Source organism: Ptychodera flava, chromosome 2, assembly GCF_041260155.1.
Source record: "Ptychodera flava strain L36383 chromosome 2, AS_Pfla_20210202, whole genome shotgun sequence".
NCBI lineage: Eukaryota > Metazoa > Hemichordata > Enteropneusta > Ptychoderidae > Ptychodera > Ptychodera flava.
In genome coordinates, this window is record NC_091929.1 from 26,070,647 (window position 1) to 26,095,476 (window position 24,830).

The 24,830-nt window shown below is 35.7% G+C and overlaps 1 protein-coding gene and 3 long non-coding RNA genes across 4 annotated transcripts; all 4 read right to left on the reverse strand.

Annotated features, from left to right (window-relative positions):
- LOC139147740 (uncharacterized) lies at positions 1–752 on the reverse strand. Its single transcript, XR_011555790.1, has 3 exons — positions 685–752; positions 305–390; positions 1–119 (listed from the first exon to the last, which is right to left on the reverse strand). It is a non-coding gene; the product is annotated as an uncharacterized lncRNA (long non-coding RNA).
- A 1,140-nt stretch (positions 753–1,892) lies between these two features.
- Positions 1,893–4,284, reverse strand: LOC139147742 (uncharacterized). Its single transcript, XR_011555791.1, has 3 exons — positions 4,190–4,284; positions 3,772–3,899; positions 1,893–1,976 (listed from the first exon to the last, which is right to left on the reverse strand). It is a non-coding gene; the product is annotated as an uncharacterized lncRNA (long non-coding RNA).
- A 10,613-nt stretch (positions 4,285–14,897) lies between these two features.
- Positions 14,898–16,704, reverse strand: LOC139147720 (uncharacterized). The gene is made up of 3 exons (XR_011555785.1): positions 16,586–16,704; positions 15,504–15,674; positions 14,898–14,982 (listed from the first exon to the last, which is right to left on the reverse strand). It is a non-coding gene; the product is annotated as an uncharacterized lncRNA (long non-coding RNA).
- Positions 16,705–16,875: 171 nt separating this feature from the next.
- Positions 16,876–22,988, reverse strand: LOC139149606 (salivary glue protein Sgs-3-like). The gene is made up of 6 exons (XM_070721441.1): positions 22,933–22,988; positions 22,782–22,810; positions 21,610–21,765; positions 20,482–20,637; positions 17,143–17,289; positions 16,876–16,892 (listed from the first exon to the last, which is right to left on the reverse strand). The coding sequence occupies exons 1-6, from the start codon at positions 22,986–22,988 to the stop codon at positions 16,876–16,878; spliced, it is 561 nt and encodes a 186-aa protein (XP_070577542.1).
- Positions 22,989–24,830: the final 1,842 nt, after the last annotated feature.

The following is a 24,830-nucleotide window of genomic DNA, read 5'->3' on the forward strand; positions in this document are numbered from 1 at the left end:
AAAAGCTGGCCATAGCGAAGGTGTAACCGAAGAAGAGATTTCCTGTGATATCCTGTAAACCCAATACCCAAGCCACAGAAAAGCTTGGAAGAAGGAGGCCAATACGAAAGAATTCATCCCTGTAAAATAATTGTATGACTTGGTGACCTGTGAGTAACACAACCTGCCAGTTTGGTTGTTACAATAACTTTGTTTATGGCAGTCTTTATATTTTCGCAAAATTCCTCATCAAAATGTCTTCTTCACTTGATATGTGGTAAATAATAAATAAGAAGAGCTATCATATATGGCATCAGTTACGCACCATAAAATGTACCACGGCCCAGAACCATAGGTGAACACCAGATAGTCGAACTTGCAGTAGATATACATTGTCAAGATCCAGCAATGCTGTTTACAGATTGACAAATATATAAATAGCAAAGTGATAATTATGTAAATAATGCCCTGACGAAAAAGACAGATTTGAGAATTACAACCAGCTTTCATATTTAGCAACAAAGGCGTGCAAGTTTTTATACCGATACAAGAAGGTGTAGCATGCCAACAGCTTAAAACTTCAAATCGTTCATGACATCCGTCCCTTTAAACAAACCATGATCACTACCATCTTGCTTTATTGTGTTTTGTGGAGATATTGTATGAATGTATTTCCATTATAATGTTTTCCATAAAATGTCATACCAGTGTAATTGTTGCGGCAGGAGCAACGTTACACATGAACAGTCCGATTTCGTCAGGAACGAGACAGCTGAAATATAAAAAAATACTGGTTTAAACATACACTCGACATAATGTAAATAACAGAGTGAGCACTTCTTGTAATTCCATATGTACGGAGGAAAAACAGGAAGAAATGTCTAAAAATAATAACATAACATAACATAACATAACATAACGTTACATAACATAACATAACATAACATAATACAACATCATAGAAATAATTTAACTGTCATGGAGATCAGGATTTGTAGGGGCAGCGTATATGATAACGCCTGTCTACCAAAAACGTCAGCTTGAAAAAATGAAGTTTACATATTTAAAATTTACATCTCATGATGAACGGTAACCGGCAAAGCTAGTCGCGCCAGTGGCTATCTGACAACTAATGCGCAGGTCCAATATATACTATGCGAGTAACAGGAAGTGTACCCGTCTGAACTCATGTGCGCCGCCTTTTTTTGAGTGCTTGTAAAGAAACAGATACGAAATAGCAAAGTAAGACTGTTCCATCGCCATCAATAAAACATATCGCTGCCATTGCCCAGTAAATAATATTCTCTACCTCGTCATTGATACAAGATATCGTTACCATCATGCTTAATAAAAGAGAAATCTGCCCTGCGTATGAGTGAGGACTCACGCCAAGTATGCTAGGTAGACTTCACATTTAGAAGAGCGCCCTCTGTGTCAGGATTTAAATGTAAATTGCTAGTTTTCAGATAGAAAAGGTTTCAGCTTGCAATACTGGATCTTGTGCACTGGGGTTTTGCAGTACAGTTACTATGGCAAATTCAATGACTGCATAATACGCGCCTTATTGAACACAGTCGGTTATTATCATTGTAAATTCAAATTGTTATCTACAAAAATTGCCGTTTATGTCTAACTTTTTGGACAAATAAAACGGAAAATTTATACCTGCCCATGTCTTACCAAGCGAACTGTGCGTATCAGAGAGTCACCAAGTAAATTGAATGTTTGAATTTATTTTTACACAATTCGTGGTGGCAATACTCATGTATGAAGCAAGTAAAAATTAATTCTATTTTATTCCGTCTTCTACTAATCATGAATCGATAGTATTGACCCTGTATTCGCATCAACTGTGCATCTTCTGATAACTTCAACTTGTTGAATATATAAACAATAAAACTCACCCCTGTGCCAAGTCATAGCTACTTGGCCACTTCAGTGCGAAGGATAAGACAAGGATCAGTGGGATTATCCATCCAAAGACAACATAGCAAACCCTGGTGGAAAAATGGAAAGCTTACACTTGTGTAACCATCGATAGTATTTCTTATTCGCAATGATTGTAGAAATCATTTACCGATAATATTTTTGCCAACCTACTGTGACTGAGTACCAGTGTCTGGAATCTGTATAGCGCCATCACCAGCTTAGACTCTCGCGGTTTATGGCGAGATTCAACAGAAAGGTTGTGTGTGACACAATCAGAATGCTGTAAATGAATTTTGTGTCTGCCTATTCTGAATCTTATTCAGGCAATTGTAGTATTGATCAACAAAGTCGCGAACACTGCAGATGCATACTCTCCTTTACTCAACCAGGTAAACTGATTCAATTGAGGAGTTCAAAATAAATGTCCGAAACGACTCGCCGAGAAATATGCGGTTTCACTTGCTATATCTTGCGATTCTGCAAGTGAACTTCCGAATTATGTATAGCTTCATCTTACAGACTTAAAAAGCTGTCATCATTCTTTTAAACCATTCCAATGCCATTGCCGGCGGTAGATGTGCGCAACTATTGTAAGCTATTGTTGATGAATTAAAAGATGAAAAAAAATACACTTTTTGGTCAATTATTATGCCCTAACACGAAAACCTAATAATGATCTTTTCAAATAATGTCCAGACACATCATACCATATCATTTCCATTTGTTACCAAGTTAACCAGAGGACCCATGTCGACAGAATGCTATTCCTAAGCAAATTTAAAGGGTCTGGCCAAAAGTCTGTCAGGACTAATTTTGCACTTTAGTCAACGCTTCGGCGTAGTCCGTTATGGCATGTGACATGGCAGTTTTCGTATGTCTTTGTGTGCATATCCGTAACTGACTACGTTGGCCTATATTATGGATATTTTCGTAATTGTGCTTGTGTGTTACTAAAGTTTTGTTCTACTCATACCACAAACACTGCACCGTCGCAGCTAATGAAACCTACATACCTGCAAAGTTTCTGTAGATGTTAGCAGTGACGGGTTCAGGGAGCATTATTTGGTCCTTCCAAACAATTCAGTTTCTGTGAACAACAGTTACTGTGCAGATAACCGCATTCCATTTTCTGAACGCTTATATATTTTTAAATGTTTTACTTTGTATTTGAAATTATTCTTTGCATATGGATCGTTTGACAGTAAACTTCGTTAACCTGTCATAATCAGTTTTACCTTCCCTGTACAGACGTTGCAGTGTTTGAGGTCAAAATTCCTAGTACCAACTAGCTAATGATCTCGAAAAAATGTCTCAGATTTCTCAGATTTATTGACAACTTGTCGTAATTCATTAATCTCTCCTAGTTCTGTTGTGATATAGACGCTTAAAGGTGTTAGACTGCAGGTTGTTCGACAGTTAGAAAATTGTTGAGTCTTAAAACGATCCCTCACTTCAATAGATCAGAATCACACAATTATTAATCAATCAATCAATCAATCAATCAATCAACGAAAAAATCAATTAGTTAATCAATCAAACGAAGAATCTTTTCTTTATACCATTCGGGAAATCAGATTTGATGCAATCACTCACATGTAGATCACTCATAAAAACGGCAATATAAAATGCGTGTATTAAAATCCGGCCAGCACACTTTAAAACTAAATACAAGCACACAAGGGTGAAATGAAGAATATGCAAATTTAAAAAAACTAGTAAATCCTATGTTATGTCGTGATAGTACTGTTGACAATGAAGCTTTTATGTCTGTTTGTTTTTAAAATCGGTGTTCTAAAACGACGACATGATGGGGCAAGTAAGTCAAAGTCATGATGTAATCGATGCTGTAGAGTCAGTACTCACCTTGCATAGATATTCTTGTGCAGGCCAAAACGTAGCTTGAGAAAATGCTGCAGACAAAAATTGAAAACCCAGCAACAGGAACTAATGAGTGCGTAGTGATGGATCATGGCTGTTACACGGCAACTTACCTGCAATCAATGGAATTCAAGATAATAAAGGCACATAGTTTTCAGTAAAATAATAGCATTGTTTTAGGAGAAACTTCAAGAATTCAAACTTTGTTCTTAAACAGTCGAACTTGTTGAAATTCAAGTTATTTACACTACTATATTCGTTGTCTGCTGATAGCTTTTCCTTTTGTGATTAAGAAGAGTAACCGCCAAGTAATAGATCACAAAATATTGTATACACATTTGGCTAATATTTTTCAATTCACATAATAATTAAAAGGTGTTATTGTAAATGAGGTGTTTCGTACCGTTCCCCTGTCCATGTTCAAAGCTGTGACCACCACGAAAAAATACAGCGTCAATGACAAGGTGAGACTTGCACACACAAAGTAGTGATCTGTTGTTATCCTACAAGAAATCAGGAAATAGAAATAAAATTGTAGGGCTCTAGGAAATAATTCGTTTCATGGACACTAATGTAAAAAGAAGCACATTTTCGTTTACAATTTAGAAGTGCATTTTGTGTGATTAAGGGTATTACACATCCTCAAATTCTGAAGTCTCCGTATTTTGTTATCACTTTCATCATGTTTGTATCTAGTATTTACCTGTGATTGTGATTGTGTGAGTCATTGTTCTACCAACATAATCCAACAATATTCAAATATGACAAAAAATGGTGTTAGCTGGCTAATAGAATCCATAGGTAACATTTCTTTCGGCACAGTTGTTCTATGTTGCGTGTCTAGGTTATTCTAATCTAATTCACTTTGAATATGTGTTTAAACAAGCAAAGGCCCCCTTGATAAGAAATATGCAAATATTGTAATTGATACATGGTGTTGCACAAATGTGACCAAGTTTACATTTTTCTAAATAATGAATCTACTGCTTTAGTCTTAGTGAAAAATGGTTGTGATCACAACGTGATAGTCAAAGTGATAGTCAAATAATGTATGAAATATTTAAAAAACAGAATATATGTATGTATGTATGTATGTATGTATGTATGTATGTATGTATGTATGTATGTATGTATGTATTATATGTATATTATGAAGCTATAACAAAATTATACAAACTTATTCCACAAACAAACATACAATCAATCAAATCTTCAAGTATGGCTGTTTTTCAGCTCATACACGATACACGAGGCACATAAAACTTTTAGGAAAGGCAAAATTCCATTAATATATTGTCGGAAATACCGTAACGCTATTTACAATTTTAAGGCAATATATATTCTTGCGTAACAGACAGCAAAAATTGTACGATTGTCTTTTTAAAAATCTCGGCCGACAAGCGGAAATGTGTCAGCATACGGGAAGCAGGCTGCCTAACCGGCACATGGTATCACCTCTCCCGATGAACCGGACTACAGGCACCTGTCATCAGTGAGACGGAAACATAAATTCATAGACATTACTGCGATCCTTTAAAATTGATGCCCCCCATACTCACGCCATTCTCAGCAAATTTTCCTTATAATGATGGCTCGTTTTTTAGAACGAAATAGTTATCAGTTATATAGAGGTCCAACCTGATCGACTGAAAGGACTCACAGTCACTGTTCCTGTTTGGCACATACAATGAGCGGCGTGCATGATCGATGCAAGCTTGCTGGTGGCCGCAACCGTAAATTGTTCAAAAACATAATTTACTACTACAAATCGAGAAAGCGTGCTATAAGGATGTAGTTAGCATCGGAGTTTGACATTTTGATCTCTAATATTATTTTTCATTATCTTTAATTATGGTGTAGAATTGGCAATCTGTTGCGTTGGGCATCTAATTTCAAAGATCGTTCCCATGGAATGATACGAGGCTACTGCTATACAATCACTGCAATCGTAACTTTCTTAAAAAATCGGTGGTCACAGTCTGAACAAGGCTTGATTTTGATTTTACCAGTGTAGCATTCTTTAGTTTTCGACACGTTTGCTTTCCGTCTACTTTTGCACATTCATGCTGCAAAAAAGATTTTGCGGATGTGCGATAGTTTGGGGGCCTATTCATTGTCTTCCTACTTCAAATATGGATGGTAAAGTAACAGTATTAGTTGCGGTCATCCTTAATTACTTTCAAATACAGTTTGTAATCACTATTTAAAGAACAGAGCTATAAATTACTGATTTGATTTTTATTCATTTTGACAACTAATCTTCAGTTTTGCTACATACTACAGCGCTCCTCCGTAGAATTCATCGCTACTCACCGTAACTCGACTCAAATATGGTACCAATCGCAAAAAGATCAAATAGGTCAACCCCTACTGTAGCCGCAATCGTAAATTTCTAGGAAGTACAACTTGATATCAAAATCTTAAGCACAGTATTCGATTTTACCGAATGTAATTTTGAAGAACATTTGACATCTTAAACTTTAGTTTGTTTTTGAGCGATTACAGATTGATATAGATTTTGCCAATGCCGATGTCGATTGAGGGCACCACTCTGATTTTTGCCTCAGTATAATAAATACAGCGGTCGCTATAAATTGAGGGTTGTTTGTCAATATTGAGACGACCCAAATCGAACCAAACGGAAGTGAACCGAGAAAGAGCGACCCAAAAAGATCCGAACAATTGTGAAAACGACCTGAAACGGGTCAAATTGGGGTCGGAAAGTTGCAACCCGCCGTAAGATCGACTGAAACTTGACAAACTTCCGTACTCTTTAAATATATAACTGCCACTCATTTCTTAAGAGGAAAATGAATGTAAGCAATTAAGTTACCTTCTGAGACACAGCATCACAAATGTGAAACTTGTCAGGAACGCTGCTAGGCCGTTTGCTACAAGAATAATTCTGCCCAAAGCATATACCGCAAATGGCTGTTTTGAGGAAACAAGGTTAGAGAGACATTATAAATTTGAGGCAAGAAGAGGTGAAAACTTCCGTATTAGCGAAACCTATTTATTTCATTCTTAGCAATATATTACATAAATAACAAACAAAATTGACATTTGAAAAGTGAGTAAATCTTACCGTTGGCATTTTCCCCATTGTTGTTATTATCGCTACACTTCCTAAATGATCACACTGACACTCTGTGTAATCAGTTGTTGCATTGTGGTTCACTTTGCGACAGTTGTTATAGTTCCATACACTGCGTTCAAAGAAGGCAAAGACTTACTTTGTTGTTTTCATTACTCAATATATTTTTTCTAAGTACACCCTTAAAATCACCCTTAAAATCGTATGGGACAAATGTACAATTTCTTGCTAAATTGTGTTTAAAAACATTTGATATATTTTATGTGATCACAGACAAATACTGCAGATTATGACATTCTAATTTTCTGAACGTTAAAATTTTGTCCTCAAGTCGACAAGATTTTGCGTTTTATCTTAATGTCTGCATAAAAAGCTGCATATAGAGCATAGGACGAAATAAAACTCACGCAGTTGGATTTCCGTGGATCATAGAAATGCATTTAGCATTGTAGCCAGCCTGAAATTAAAGACCAAATTTTACTCGGCGAACTTGATTAATGTTTCATGACATATTTATTGACTATACGCTAGACAACAGCAGTTTGCTAATGACAATATATTTTCCATTCAATCTTACAAAACATCCATACACTGAGATATCTTGAAAAAAAAGATGTCGCTTTACCTTTAAACATGGTAAGAAGATGTATAATTAATTATTTTTTGCAACAATTGTTTCGCGCATTTGCCAAAATCATACAAACAAGAAAACATATTTGACTTCCTCATCACATCTTCAAAAACGTTTGTTAGACAGTGTACATGGTTGATGTACTGTCGCTGCAAGTAGGTTTGGCAAGGTCCAGTTTTGTTAAAATTATTACAAAAGTTACTGAAGCAAATTGTTGAGAATATTTACTTAACCCCGTGACGTTTGTTCAAATTAGTATAGACGCTCTGTATATAATCAAATCGGAATCTGCTCAAGTAATGATAAAATTTGCATAATGATATACATTTTTGGCCAGTACGTCTATCTTTTTTAAAAACGCAAAGCAATACAACAGTCAAATAAAAAACCAAAAGAGTTTTCTCACTAATTACTCATCACATTACTTTCAAATTTACCATGAGGGCACCATAAGGTAACTGATTTTATTTTTACTAAGGGAGGGAGATAATGAAATTCGCGCATGTCAATATCAGGGTTATTATTTAAATATTTGTTAAGACGTTTTCTATAAGCATTTCTCAACCGCTTTCAAATTTATAATGTAGGTCCCTTTAGGTGACGCTTGTCTTAATGGTTGCATATGTCAATGGTAGGTATTATTGTATTATTAGGTTGAAACACCTTGTTCCTGGAAACCACTCGACTGATGACTTTCATGACTTTCAAATGCTGTTTGGTGGTACCCAGGGAAGACTTACGTAATTTGTTATGTAAACTGGTATTTGCACACGTTAAGTTAAGGTGCAGTGTTCCCATCTTTGGTTAAACAACTTTTTCTTTCAAAAGTATATGTCAGATTTCCTTCAAATTGCATTAATTTGGATGCGCCATGTGCTAATGGCATTCGAATTTGATAAAATGTATATGGATTTGTAAAATGTAGATTTCATGAACCATATATTCATTTTCTACCGAAATCTTCATCTCTGCAACTTTTTCCCTGAGAGTTTTCACATTTAATTACCACATTTCCTGATCTACTCGGAGCATGCGTCATTAATTCTATTTTAATTCAGACTTCGTATGTAAAGTATATCGCCAGAAAGGAATATCTATGAAGTCTGTATCAATGTGCACGGCTATGTTGGTACCAATGCCATGACAGGGGGAACTTGAAAACACAACACTGAGAAAAAGTTTATCAACGTTAAAAGCAATACCAATTACATTTACCTGTTTGTGGTATAACGTGAAGGTCAGAGGTTCTTGAAGCTTTCTTGTATGTTTGCCTTCTTCGCTGTTGTAGACACTGACCGAAATCACGGGACTGTTAACTCTCTCAACCTTTTTCGTCGCAGTTATTGTACGTACCCACTGTCTGTTCGTTCTAGAAATGAAATATCGGTAATCGTTACCGAGTATGATTTTTCATTTCCTAGTATGAATAACATTACGGCGAAATATATTTCCGTAGTTATCATCTCAAATTTCAGTTCGTGCAAGATAACAAGCTGTTTAGTAAATTTATTGTACAACTACCTTTATGGGACCATATAGTATGTGGAAAGCACACAAAACAGTCTCAATAAATTTTCGATTAAACGTGAGACAAATCAACTTACCCCTTTTGGGCGCCAGGCGGTAGTATGTTAGCCGGGTTCTTGTAAGTAAAAACAATCACCGTTATACGATCTGTTGGAAATTTAAAAGGGAATTATTTATTTCTGACCGTAGGAACTTTACCGATAGCTAATTTGGCAGCATTGCATTGCTAATTTGAATAAACCTGAATGTGGCCAATCCTAGCGACCTCTACATCAAATATTCATGCTGTCTAAAAGGCGCTTTTAAAGATGAGCAATTTGAAATATTTTTTCTTGTTTGTATGATTTCCGCACTCATATGAAAAATTATTGGCAGAAAAATTCTTTCTTCATACCATATTTCAAGGAAAAACGTTCACAGGTTTTAAAAGATATCTCAGTAGATGGATATTTTGTGCGATTGGATTTAAGAACATAATCATTTAGTACCTCTATCGTCAGGCATTATGATCAATACATATGTCCTGAAACACAGACCAGGTTCATCATTAAGGGTAACTAAATGTATGATATTGAAACACTCTTAACTGAATTACCTGAAGTTTGAAGTACGGCATTCTCTCTGGGTATGACAACTTTACTTCCTCCTTCGTCAACTTTAAACCAAACACTTTCCTGTGATCTCTTGTGTCTTGCAACCTTCGCTTTGCTCGGAAACTCCAGATCGTCGGCATGGGACCTCACCTGTTTTGCTTCAAATCCTGGTATTATCAAAAGATAGAATGTCGTTCTTATTCATGAGAGATATTGAATTTGTATGCTTTCCTATAATATATATTTAGTTAACTTTATTCCTTAATCCTTAACAGGGCATTAGGTAGATGCTACCGACACTGTGTCATTACAGGATATCCTTCATCATCGCAAAAATTTGTCGATTTTGGACGCCCTAATAAATGGAAACGCATCCCTTGTAAGGCAATAAACCATACCAAGCGACGGTATACCACGAGATGTTGAGCAGTACACGACATAATAGCTTGTGCATATATGAAGTGAACTGGTCAAAACCGAGTGGTGTACCGTCAAGGGTGTGGTTTATGGCTATTGTATCATAACAGTATGTTGAAATTCTGGTGGGGAACGTCAAAAAGGGGGTTTCTCTTGTTAATAGTTCGTGCATGTACCAACCGTGCTATATCGCGAATGTTGCACCGTCATTTTCACGTCTCGACCAATCAGATCGCTGTATTTGCGTTATCAATATATTGGACATATATGATATAATTTGACATATTTCACAGTCAACAACGCTAACATAACTGAAAGATTTTAATACCTATATTCTTGCTGTAAAGCCTGACTTCAGTGTAGACCTGTCGGACGTAACGATCTACAGTCTCTCCGAATTTATTCAGCGTGTCAAACAAAGTTATGGCACCTAAATGGACGCCTCGGGTCTGAAAGTGAAATGAAATCAAGTTAGATTATGTGCTTTGCTCTATAAGAGTAAGAATCCTTTGCCACTTTTAGAGAAGCAATGCAAAACGTTTAAATCGCACAATGATAATCGTTTACAGTAACCTTGAGACTTGTATTTCTCTTTGTTTACAAGACGTAGTTTTTAGTACATTGTCTGCCACAAAACTTAATAAACATAAAAAAGTTTTGGATAAAAAAGTTTTGGATATATGGTGGCGGTATTGATAGATTGTGATCAAAAACGTCAGTAAATATGTTGTATATTTTTCAAACGCACAATCGTACACTTTAATCCAACCTACGGATCGAGGATTCAGTTTTATTTTGTAATAAAACTTGTAGAACCCAAATTGCTATATTATAGAAAATAAATATAATCTTAAATATACAAACATTTGGAACTTCAATACGACATGATCAAAAGACTAAACATATTTGGTTGCGTAGAGTAGCATGACCTTTGGACCACAAGGGGCATACAGACAAAGAGTGGAATTTCGACAAATTATAGTTTTTTGTTAACTTAAGTATTCGCGCATTCTGGCACTTTAAAAGCAAATATAACAGTGCACTTGTGGGCCTGAAATTAATTTGATGTAAGAGTTGCGATAAAATATTTGCTGAGCCATTGATTCAGTAAAAACTTGTGTATGTGTTCTTACTTCATGAATCTGGATCCAGCTTTGTTCCGTGTCTGCATCTAATAGAGCACTCACGAATCTTACAATCGACTGAAATAAACATATAACATTGCAGGTTAAACGGTAGGAGCAAATTCCCTATTTTCAATAGCAACTCTACGCCAAAACATTAACGGAAATTGCACAAAACTTTATGAAATATATCCATGTAAGAAATAAATCCAAATCCCACACCATTCATATATTTCTATTATTTATCTATCTATCTAGAAAATTTGTATAGCGCCAAATATCCAAAGTTTAACAATGCTCAGTGGCGCTTAGGGTAACAATGAAAATGCTCTCAGGAAGATGTAAGTTTTTAAGCGTCTTTTGAAAATATTGACATGAGAGGTTTTTATATCCAGATCTACAGAGTTTCAAAGGACATGGGCTGCTGCGCAGAGAATGAGCTGCGACCTTAGATAGTCAGAATCCTCCTAGATGTGTGCAGAAGACATTATCAGATAAGCGAAGAACACGTGATGTGGCAAAAGGTGTTACCAAATTCCTGAGAGATTGTGGAGCGTGTCCATTCAGGGCTTTGAAGGTAATCAGCAAAAGTTTGTATATAACGCGATGTGTTAATTGACCCTGAACATAAAGGTTACCGTGGCAGTAACTCGCACACTTGATTGCTGATACGCTTGCCTAAATTCTACATTATTGTTTAACTCTTTAGAAAGACACCCCTTGCTATACGGCAATCACAGTTCCCACCTGCAACATTTGATGTCTTTAAATATGCGAGCGAAAACTTTCTCCCATTTGAATATAAAGAAAAAAGGCATCTATATTTGCTTTTGAATGCAAAATACGACATCATTTGAAAGTTACCATTGCGAGTTTTGTTCCCCTTTATCATCGGCTTAATCGCGCAATGTATCTTGAAATTGATTTCAGGCGATAGCCTCTGGGTCAAACTTAATCAAATACTTTTGGCAAAAAATTTTACTCACTTATCACAGGCAAATATCTCATACTAATTTACGCTACAATGATAGTTAGCAGTAGTGGGTGGTAAATTTTTGCTTCAAAATGGTGCCCTCTATAGAACGATTTAGAAGTAAGTCTGTTTCTCATTTCTGCCACTAATCATAGGTCATCAATTCATTTTTGTAAGGGAAAACCTATTATCGACCATAGAATCATGTACGAGCACTTTAAACTGAAGTTAAATGTCCACTATTTAAATATGGCCTCTGTGAACTTCCTTGCTTAGCCGTATTCTCATATTAAATTGTGGTTGTTACATGAACCAAGTTTGTATATGCGATAAGTAAAAAGTGAATATAATATACAAACTAACATATTTATATATTATATATTTCTATTTTGTTTCATGCGAATATTTAAAAGCAAAGCAAACACTTGTCCAGAGCGAGGCAGCGCATATTTCATCTTCAATCGGTTGGAAAAATTAAATGCTAAGAAGAATATATAATACTTTTCCAGTCTTGGTAGGGCTAATGTATTACCTGCAGATAAATCTTTTTGTGGTCTTCACTACCAGGTGAGGAAAGTGGATCATTATCAAGAATTTCAGATATCACGTATTTAGCCAGCAACAGGTTACCTGCATAGGTCTTATCCATAGAAAGAGTGATGTTGGTGAGCAATCCTGCTGTTCTGGATGCTACGCTGAGGTCAGGGACCTGAAATATTCAAATGATCCCCTTGTTAATTTTCTAATCTGGGTTGATAGCTCTGCTGGTGGACAGAATTGTCCGCGAGGCTGTCTTAATCAATGTATCATTGCTCTGATAAAGTTTGTGTGCGATGTGTGATAGCGAGTATGTGAGTGCAAGTATTTGACGAACTCCACAGCGAGTGTAGGGGTCGCAGTCAGAATAATTGTAGCAACTCAGGTCGCTTACTGAACTACTCTTTTGAAGGGTGGGATTTTGTCGAGCGGATTTTACCATATTTTTTGGCAAGGTTACTGTGTGTCGTCAGTGTGAGTTCGAATCCGATCGAAAATCTATAGTAAACACGATTGGAACAAATTTGGAATAATTGGCTCTTTAGATTGTTCAAATGTGTCAAAACTGATAGGTGCCATGTAGCTGAAAGTAAAGACATTGCAAATTACTACCCATACAAAATAAGTGAATTGCAAAAAAGGAAAATATAATGAGTTTACATATGCTGATTAAACTAAGTAATATGATATCCAATTATCCAAAATAAGTTCAAATTGTGTTACAGTTGAATTGTCACACTTTTTCAGGGCTTACACGATTATCAATTACTTATACACATGTACCGACTCTAAATGAGGTAATTATATTTTTGGCTAAGAAGATATTTATTACATTATTATTAAAGTGTACAATGACACATCTCATATTTCATTGCAGCAATAGATGTCCTACTTAGCTAGTCGCTGTATCTTTACCATAGCCATACAAATAGCCGGTTTCTGTACGTTGTAGTGTTTTGTGACCAATCATATTTTCTACACTAAGAACACGAATATTAAGATTTTAGAGTAATGTCATATGGTAAAGAAGTGCACTTGAATTTGAACTTCACGTGGCTATCCCCCGTAGCCTCCAGTGTCTTATTCACGCATTAAAGAAAGCTCACTGGATCCTCAGTATAACCTAAATGCATAAGATGACTGTTGCTATGACGACGATGTAGATTGGTCACTTATAACTATACATGAGAAGAAGGATGGGTTTATATGAGTTAAATATGTTCATATCTTCTAGCATTTCGATTTTTCAATATAGTAATTATAACGGATATTTAAGGCCACTGAAGACCGAAACATGTTTTGTGTGTCTTCCCTCCCTCAGCTCTCTAATGACGGTACAGGGCAATACAATTGCATATCCTGTCAATATAGAATTGTAATATTAATATCATGAACAATGCTTCATGAATGATGAAGTATGCAATATATTGAACAATTAAAATATGTCGTCACGGAGTAGCTAGTCTTTGCATACGACAAGCTAATATCGCAACTCTGGTGATGCTGAACAAATTGAAAATTTAGCTAATATAGAAAAATTCTCTTCGCCATATCCATATCAACCTCTTATCCAACAAGTAAAATATAAATGGGAATTTCAGATATTCGCCATTTAAAAAAAAACAACAATATTTTTATCGAATATTCAATGTCTTGCTTAAGGGAAAATCGTTGCAACAAATTGGAACCTGACCTGTTCGATCATATCCAGAATTTCTTCAGATTTACATTCAGTTGTGTAGGGTTCCCACCATTCACCTCTTTCGTCGCAGAATCTCATCATTTTCCCTACGACGATGTGTAATGAAATAAATGGAAGAACTTATTATCATTCATAAGACAGACAGATACTCAGTATATAAAGACGATAGACAGATATATAACCAGGTACAGAGACGATTGGATGTTAGATAACTTGGTTACATGGGCGGATGGACCGATGCTAAAGTATTAATCGAAGGATAAGAGAAGCAAAGATAGAGAAACATATTTGCGCAAGCCTAAACGGCAATAGGACAAAGATACGGGCATATATATGAAAAAATATGAACATTGTTACAAAATGTTTCATATTCGGAACAGTCCGTTGTTGGCCAGCGGATATGTTATGTTTGTTTACCGAGTGTCCTAAGTTTTACCAATAAAGCTTACGAACACTCGGTGGCATGGGTAAAACGTATTACCTGTGTAGCCATCCGGACAATTAACCCAGTCTGAAGTACAGTTTGCCGGTACAGATTCCCAGTGGGTGTTTGTTTGCTTGTCTGATCCAGCTGGGCAAGTTTTAGATGTCTTGACGGCTACGAAATGAAAAAAAATTGATGTTATTATCGCATGATTATTATTGAATGATTAATATTTGGATGAGTTGACCAGTGAAAAGAACAGTAAGCCAAAAGGTAATCGTCATTTGTCATAAGTATTAATGTATACGTGATCAGTTGCACGACTACAGGCTAAACGGCGATGATACCAAAAGTAGTTCGTCATATGAAAAGATGAAACTGATGCAAGTGTAAATCGGTGTGTCATTACGTTTTCAGCCATTAAGCTGAAAAGGAATATATCATGAATTCTTATATGATAACATCAGCAAGAATTTGCCTTATACTATTAAGGGACTTTAATCTGTACATATCACTAACCTCATTCATCCATAAATAAATCTGTAATCAACCAATCAACCAACCAACCACTCAATCAATCATTAATCAATCTATTGCATTTAACCTGCTTTCTGGTCTTTCAGTTGTTGTAAGTTTGCACCAAAACATAACTTCTTTATTTCCGCTGAAATTTTATTCAATGTTGTCAAACCTACCACCAATATTGCATTGTTTCTCCATCAGGAACAAGGGCACACATAATTTGATTCCAAGTGAAACGAATCCTTGTTGGCATACACATCTATAGCTACCAATGTTGTCAATGCATTCTTGATTCGTCAATTGGGGAGAACAAATGCTTTTGTCCTCTTTACATTCATTTATATCTGTAAGACAGGGTCAAGCGTCTAACAGTAACAGGGCAGACACGTAGTATAAAAACAAATAGATTAGGCTTTTGTGGAGAAAGCTTGATGCAATCTGAAATCTCCTCAAAGAAAATGAATTAGTCCTCGTATTATTGATTACATATTACAATCGTCGCTTCATGGACATATTGCTTGCAATATGTGCTCTGAGCTGTTACGTGTAATTAAATCTTATTTGGTCGATCAGATATTAATATTCATGAGACATACTAAAAGCCGGATGTTCCATCACAAGCTAGATTTAGAGCTGCGATCTCTAAACCCTCACCTTGCTACTCACCTACCCTCACAGGTACTAAGTTTGATGCCCTTTTTACATGTACAAAGAGACCAATCTTAAGGGGCCTTCACGTTTCATGTATAAAACCTAAGGTTTTAGTGAGCGCAGATCTTGTTGGAAGTTAATTTGATTGGAAGAATTAAGGACTTTTATGTTTTAGTACAACCGGCTCAGTAGTAAGCCTGATACAATACTCTTTGAATATGTCATATTATTATTTCATTGTTGTTATCATGTGTTAGTTATTTTAAAAATAGAGAAATTCATTTATGACCTCATGAAATGTTATCAATAACAAGGGTGTTTTCGGACAAGATATCGAATGATCTGATCATGCGATACCGACAGCCTTACTCGTGTTCAGATATGTTAGAGAACACTTTCTATCCAGAAAAAAGAGACTACAATTTATGGACGATCTCTGTCTCTTTGAGTTTTCGTATTGTTAGTGTATTGCACTTAGCATTTGTTAGTATTTGTGATAAGATTTTGTAAAGTCATCAAATATGATTTGTCTCAAACTGTATGTCAACTGCTCACTAGTAATAATGAAGACCACTTCAATAACGTACTGTGTGTTATTACTCACTTGTGTATCGTGGGAAACCACTAGACCAAATTCCATCACTGCATGTCAATACAGGATTACTCGAATTTGACCGGAAACCCGCACGGCCTACTGCTATTAGCGAGCTCTCGGAGTTTATACTGATAATATGTTTGCCGATACGTTTCTTACACACTGTTGATAAAATGGTCAAACCAAATTTACCTAGTTTGTACCCGATATATTACAGTGAATTTCAAAATAGCTTGGAATTACAACGTGCTTGGGTGATAAGAAAACGTTTCTGGCGATAGAAAAGACGCCACCCGCATTCAGTACAAACGTTCTCCTTCGGACAACAAAAACCATATCTAATGAATGCTAAGCAAGTCTTGAAATGACTAAAATAGACGTTCGGTTATATAGTCAGATTTGCATGTTTTAACAATTTTATTAAAAATGGAACGAATTCTTTGATATAAGCTATGCGCCAAACTCTATAAATAGTGTTTTAATTTTATTCTGTGTATCAGACTGTGGTGTAAGTTAAGTGACTTTAAAGAGAAATAGGTAAAATGAAATGGCATCGCTGAACTTACTCTCGTCTTTGGTTGGTGATGGTCCCAATGTCGTTGACGGAGTTTCTTCTGTAGTTGCTTCGCTGCTAGGAAATTTCGTTGTAATAATTTCCACTGTAGTATACGATATATCTTGTGTAGTTGCTTTGTTGGTAGTAGATTCGACTGCTGTGAAAGTTGCAGTAAAGACAAAATAAATTATTGAGAGTAACAATTGATAGATTGAAAGACAATTGAGAGATACAAAAGCCGAGAAACATTCTTATGGCGTAATAAATCCATAGATATTTAATGTCGCGTTTAGGGTTACTTATAAAGGTAAATAATCTCCTATGTCAAATTTACTACGTTAGAACGATAGAGCAAGAAAGATTTTTTCGTCACAACAAATCTATTAAACTTTTTTTTATGTTCTCATTACATTAATAATTGTCAACATGTTGATATAAAAATGATATTTTTGTCACGATTTTATGCTTGTATGAGAATTCAACTGTACTGGAATCCTTAATGATATTCAGAATTCATGCCGATGTCGCGCGGTTGCCTTTATGACACTCTGTTACAATACGGATGTAACGAAGTCTCTCCATTCAAGACGGACTGTGCCCTTCATAATGATTATTGGTGAATTTTTCTTGTCGATCTTTGTTCTCTATTGTAATTATTTCCGGTGAATTTAATCCATCGACGTTTGATGATTTTTATAGTTGAGCTCATTTGTTTATTTCCTGAACATGTATACATTGGTTATGGAGGTCTTAAGGAGGAGGAGGGGTGATGGGGCTGGTTTAGGAACAAGCAAGATGGCGGTGACGTTCATTTTGCAAGGTGCCACAGACCGAGCAACAAGGGGATTAATCTCCAGAAATTCTAGATTTTTGACTTCGTTTCTATAAGCACGTCACAAAAACTAATGTTGTCGTGATCGTATATACATCAACTCTCGATTACCGTGTTAGTTTTAGAATCTGACCGCATAACGCATACTTTTCGTCGATTCGGTTTGAAGCGTTGCACGACAAACGGTCGACCGTGCATTGAAAACCGCTGTGATAGAGTATCAAATGGCTATGTAACCACAACGTGGGTCCTTAGGTGTGTATTTTAATCCTAATCCTAATCTTCACTGGTTCTGTAAACAGAGCCAAACATTGCTGGGCTTCTTCCCGCTAATGGTTTGCAGTCGACTATATTTGTAGCCTTTACGTCCATGCTATGAACGAACGATGCAGTGCCACGGATAACATTTGTATAAAAATAATATTTCATGTATTGTTTGGCGTCGCGTGAAGTTATATTCTTTAAAGTCAATTTAGTGTCATGATCACGTTCGTGCGAAGATACAAGAATCACATCCTATAGTGTTGCATGTTAACATTTTCGGACGTATAGATTACGATAGAGAATCGATTGGGTGTTACCTTTTTGCTTTTTGTATTTCAATAATTCTCCTCTCGTAGGCACTAGATCATATCGATATCTTTCTTTTAAACTTTACTTTCAGTTCAGATGATAAAGACTTTCGGTCTGAAGAAATAAGGTGGGTGAGACATTGAGTGTTTTCTACTACTGCGCTCGATTCCCGATTCTCGATACCAAGCATTTAGTATGCTGTATCAGATATTTTCACGTATACTAAACCTGTGAAATATGTTAATATTCAGGTTGACTGTTTGAACGAATAAGATGAAATTATTATGTAACAATGTTGTCAAGAGTTCAATGCCATCTTTCACTTTACACTAAAAAATACTCTGATTTCAGTATAAGTATACGATCTTTAAGTTCCACATGTTGTTTAGAAAAATTCTAATCCTCAGAGAATTTATGATAATTTGTTTGGATTATACTCTAAGTCTTAACATTCGTCATTTTATTCTTATTCCATACATGTCAAACTATGCATGACTTGGGGACTTCTTTCCCTCGAAACAAGTAAAGTTAAGGTGGCTGGAAAGGCTATTTTTGCACCAATTCTTTTCTAAGAGTTAATGTCAAGTTTCAAGTGTTAGAATCAAGATATTTAGTTACAATTTTCAGGATAACTCCCTTAGTTAATACTTTCTCCAATGAATATAAAAATTGTATATTTGCAGCATGATTTTGAAAGATGACACCATTAAATATTAAAATTTAATTTTTCATTTTTTTTACATATTTGAATTTAATAATAATTGGATAGTATTAATATTACCAAGTTAGTTATAAATATGTTGACACTGTTTATTGTAAGATTTGTACGGCAGGATTTGTAAATAAAATTTGTTTTTATGATTTTACATGGGTTTACAATTCAAAAAATTATTAAAAATTCTTTCCAATCTAAAAATGTGATATTTCTAAAAGTACTTCAAATACAGGAAAATTGTGCCATACAAATCTTATCTGTAACCTTGTTCATAGGCTGTAAAACTTCCATGTCCATATCTCATTTCAAAGGTTGGATTGAATTGGTATACAATTATGTAGGAAAACTGTTATTCTGTCAAAAATGCTGAAAACAAGCCATATTTGCACCCCTCTTTTGAAGTCACAGAGCAGTTTTTTGGTTAATCTCACTTTTGACACCGCTTTGACACTAAAAGAATCTAAAAATGCATTTACAATGGCAGTCACTCACTTTGAATGCCAGCACCGCCTTGTCAAACTTTCCTGAAAAACAGCAAATAATGACTTTCCCTTTTCAAACATTTTAATAAAAGCTAGGGACCTCTACCATAGTTAATACACTAATGACTCCCCAATTTCTTCTTATTTGGTCAGTTTTTCAGAAGTTTCAACAGGCTATAACTCTGCACAGCCTTTGTGCCCAAAAGTCTAGTTTTTTATTCCACAGAGAATGTTGACTACTTTTATATTTTAATAGTTTTATTGAAGTTTATTACTGACGCTCTAGCCTTTCTAACCACCTTAATATAAGTGTACGCTGGACACTATAGTTACATTTTGGTTCAATTGAGAAGACGACCAAAGGTCAGTGTAGTCTTTTTTGAAGGATCTCAGAAATTTCTTTTTGAAATAGAATATGTCGTTTTATATCAAGTAAAAGTGTTGTAGATCTATTAAGCTGTACACCCTATGTGTTACAACCACTCCAAATAAATACAAACCAACAACAGAGTATCATATCTTATGAATGCTAAGCAAGTCTTGAAATGATAAAAAATTACAGGTAGACGTTAGGGTATTTAGTCATGTTTTAACAATTCTACTAAAATGGCATGAATTCTTCAAAATAAAATAAGCGCCAAACTCTACGAATTATTGTTTCAATGCGATTCTCTGTTTCACACTGTAATGCAAGTTAAGTGACATAAAAGATAAACCGGTAAGATGAAATGGCGCCGTTGAACTTACTCTCATCTCTGGTTGGATATCGCTCCAATGTCGCTGACGGAATTTCTTCTGTAGTTGCTTCGCTGCTAGGAAATTTCGTTGTAATAATTTCCACTGTCGTTGTCGAAATTTCTTGTGTAGTTCCCTCGTTAGTAGTAAATTTCACAATTGTGGAAGCTGAAGTAAGATTAAATGAAAGAAAACATTCAGAGTAAAAACATGGATACAAATGACGGGAACCATTCTTATGACGTACAAAATCTGAATCCATAGATATTAATGTCGTTTATGGTAATTAATAAAAGTAATTAATCTCCTAGTATGTCAAATTTACCACGTTAGAATCATAGAGCCAGAAAGCCTTATACGTCATAACAAATGTGTAAAAATTTGTTATTTTATCATTTAATTTCATAATTGTTAACATCGTTGATATTAATATGATATCTCTGTCACAATTTCATACTTATATAAGATTCAACTACACTGGAATCCTGAATGATGTTCAGAATTCATGCCGATGTCGCGTGGTTGCTGTTATGCAACTCCGAAATAGGCAGTGTGCACTTCACAATGATTACTGGTGATTTTTCCTCCTCGATCTTTCTTCTTTAATGTAATCATTTCCAGTGAATTTAATCCATCGACGTTTGGTGATTTTTGTTAGTTGAGCCAATTTGTTTATTTCCTGAACATGTATATGTTGGTTACGGGGGTGGTGGGGGGATTTGGTGGGGCTTGTTTCGGAACGAGCAAGATGGCGGCGAAGTTCATTTTGCAAGGTGCCACCGACTGAGCAACAAGGCAATTAACATCCAGAAATTCTAGCTTTTGTCGCTATAAACAAGTCAATGCTCGATTACAGCGTAGTTTTAGAATCTATTCGCTGTAGAAAAGTAGCAACAAACCGTCATATCTTATGATGCTAGGCAAGTCTTGAAATGACAAAAATGTCACATAGACGTTCGGTTATATAGTCAGATTTGCATGTTTTAACAATTCTATTAAAAATGGTATGAATTCTCAGATATAAAATAAGCGCAAAAATCGACACATTATTGTTTCAATGTGATTCTCTGTGTCAGACTGTGATGTAAGTTAAGTGACATAAAGAAGAAATCGGTAATGAAATGGCTTCGTTGAACTTACTCTCATCTCTGGTTGGTGATGGTCCCAATGTCGGTGACGGAGTTTCTTCTGTAGTTGCTTCGTTGCTAGGAAATTTCGTTGTAATTATTTCCGCTGTTGTAGACGAAATTTCTTGTGTAGTTGCCTCGTTAGTAGTAGATTCGACTGTTGTGGAAGCTGCAGTAAAAAAAATAAAATAAAAACGCTAAGATTAACAATGTGGATAAAAAATATGGGAACCATTGTTATGGAATACAAAATATGAATCCATAGATATTTAACGTCGCTTTTAGGGTTATTTATTATATGAGTAATGAACCTCCTATGTCAAATATACTATGTTAGAATCACGGAGCAAGAAAGATTTATTCGTCATAACAAATGCATTAAAATTTGTTATGTTCTTATTAGATGTATAATTGTGAACATCATTGATTAAAAAATGATATTTTTGTCACGATTTAATACTTATATAATAATTCAACTGCACTGGAATCCTGAATGATATTCAGAGTCCATGCCGAATTCGCGCGGTTGCCGTTATTTTACTCGGGAATACGGTTGTAACACAGTCCCTCAAAACAGGAGGGACTGTGCACTTCACAATGATTACTGGTGAATTTCCTGAACATGTATACGGTGATTACGGAAGCGGAGCGACGTTCATTTTGCAAGGTGACCAAACGATACAGTGCCACAGATAACATTTGCATAAAAATAATATTAAATGTATCGTGTTAGGCCACACGAAGTAGTTAGATTCTTTCAAGTCGATCAGTGTCACATTTAAAACATTTTCGGAAGTGTATATTACGGGAGAGAATCGAAAAGATGTTGAATTTTCCTTTTTGTATTTCAATACTGCTCATGTCACAGGCACTGGATCATATCGATACTTTTAAACATTACTTTTAGATTCGATGATAAAAATTTTGGTCTGAAGAACTAGGCTGGGTGAGACATTGAGTGTTTTCTACTACTGAGCTCGATTCCCGATTCTCGATACCTAGCGTTTAGTGTGCAGTATCCAATTTCTTTCACTTACGCTCAAGCTGCTAAAACGTTGGAATAAATTTGTGTAGATAGCGACAAAGCAAATGAAACACTGAAACTGACCCGTGTTTGATTAGTCTGATAGACACTAATTACAAAACCAGTGATCGTGGACCACCGCTTCAATGCTTAACACTCACCTGTTTTGCAGGCGTCAGGACAATTTGACCTGTCGGAGAGGCATGTATACGAGACATTCAGGTACTTTTTTATCCCCTTGCAAGGGTCCCCAAAGATGTCATTCTTTGCGAAAACACTGCAGGATGTTCTTCCATCGCATAGTGTTGATACTTTACAGTGACTACTGGCTTCTTCACAGTCAGTTTTGGCGTAATTCCCACAGACATTGTCACTCCGCGTCCGTCCATAGTTTGCCGATAAAACATGAATGGTTCCAGTAGCACATTCTAGCTTTGCCTCTTCATCCTCACATTCGTATAGAGATATCACTGGGAAAGACACAGGAACAAATCAAGAATATAGATGTCTTTTACAACATATGTCATGATGAAGAGTCCAAGGAATGAAAATGTACTAAGTCATATTATTCCTGAAAATTAGAAACTTTGGCAGGTATACACTTTACTTGCACGGAAGCGGAAGTTTACGTGTTTTATTTGTGAATCTACATTTTGTTATACCACTGTGCCACGTGCCTCAACAATTTCAAAAATTTCCTTGGTTTAGTCGGGCCCCGTGACCGACCATAATTTACTTAATAGAACAAACAAATTGACGGGTTTACCACGTGATATTTCCAGTTCATAACAAGTATGTACATGCCATAGAGAGCACAGATATGGAAAAACATGACCAAGACAGACTGGTATAACTGTAGGTGAGAGGGGTTGATTGGTATTACTGTGAGTAACACTATAACAGTGTACTGAAATTCTGGCATGAAACATAATACACAAAGGATTTTCATTTAACTTGTAGCTCACGTCTGTTCTGTGACAATTGGAATAATATTGAAATGTTGTTTCTATGTCTTGACCAATGACATTGCTGTATATACAGGTATGGCATGATACTCGAGATGTTTGAACCCATGAACGTGTGTAATGATAAATATATCTACTGCTATTTGAAAAATACTACCTTATGCATAAAGTGGGATTCATTCTTTAAACTTGTACAATTTAAATCTTGCTTTAAATAAATCATTACCGGATTTTTACATTATTTTTCACCACCAAACGAGCAGTAGACGACAAATACGCGAATGTCAGCGCTCTAATGAACAGCACTTTCACAATTGTACGAAGAAAATGATATCATGTGATTTCTAAGTGAGTGATCGACCTTGGCATTGGTAAATAAAGACAAAGAATAAGTATTTTCATTCTCACATTGGTATAGAGATGTCGCTGAGAAAGACGCGGGATATATCAAGTTATAAGTCTCTTGTCGAAGATTTCAAGAAGTGGATATGTACTAAGTCATATCATTCCTGAAAATTATAAACTTTGGCAGGTATACACTCTACTTGCACGGAATCGGAAGTTTACGTTTATTTATAATTTGTGAATTTATATTTTGTTATACCACCGTGCCACGTGCCTCAACAATATCAGATAATTTCCTCGGTTCAGTCGGGCCCCGGGACCGACCATAATGTATATCAACAAACCACACCAAGTGACGAGTTTACCACGTGATCTTCACCAGTTAATGACATGTATGTGCGTGTCATAGCACAGATATTGAATAAAATGGTCAAAACATACTTATGTAACTATAAGTGAGAGGGGTTTATTGGTATTACGCTATAATAATGTACTGAAATTGTGTCATTAAACATATAACATAAGGGATATTGAGCTCTTTTCCAATATATCTCTTGCCGAGGAGTCCAAGGAATGAAAATGTACAAAGTCATACCATTCCTGAAAACTATAAACTTTGGCAGGTATACACTTTACTTGCACGGAATCGGAAGTTTACGTTTATTTATTTGTGAATCTATATTTTTCTATTCCACCGTGCCATTTGCCTCAAAAATTTCAGAAAATTTCTTCGTTAACTCGGGCGCCGCGACCGACTATAATTTAATCAACAAACCACACCAAGTGACGGGTGTCCGACATGATCTTCACAAGTTTATGACATATATGTGCATGCCATAGAAAGCATATGGATAATTGTCAAAAAAACTTGTATAACTGTAGGTGAGAGGTGTTGATTGG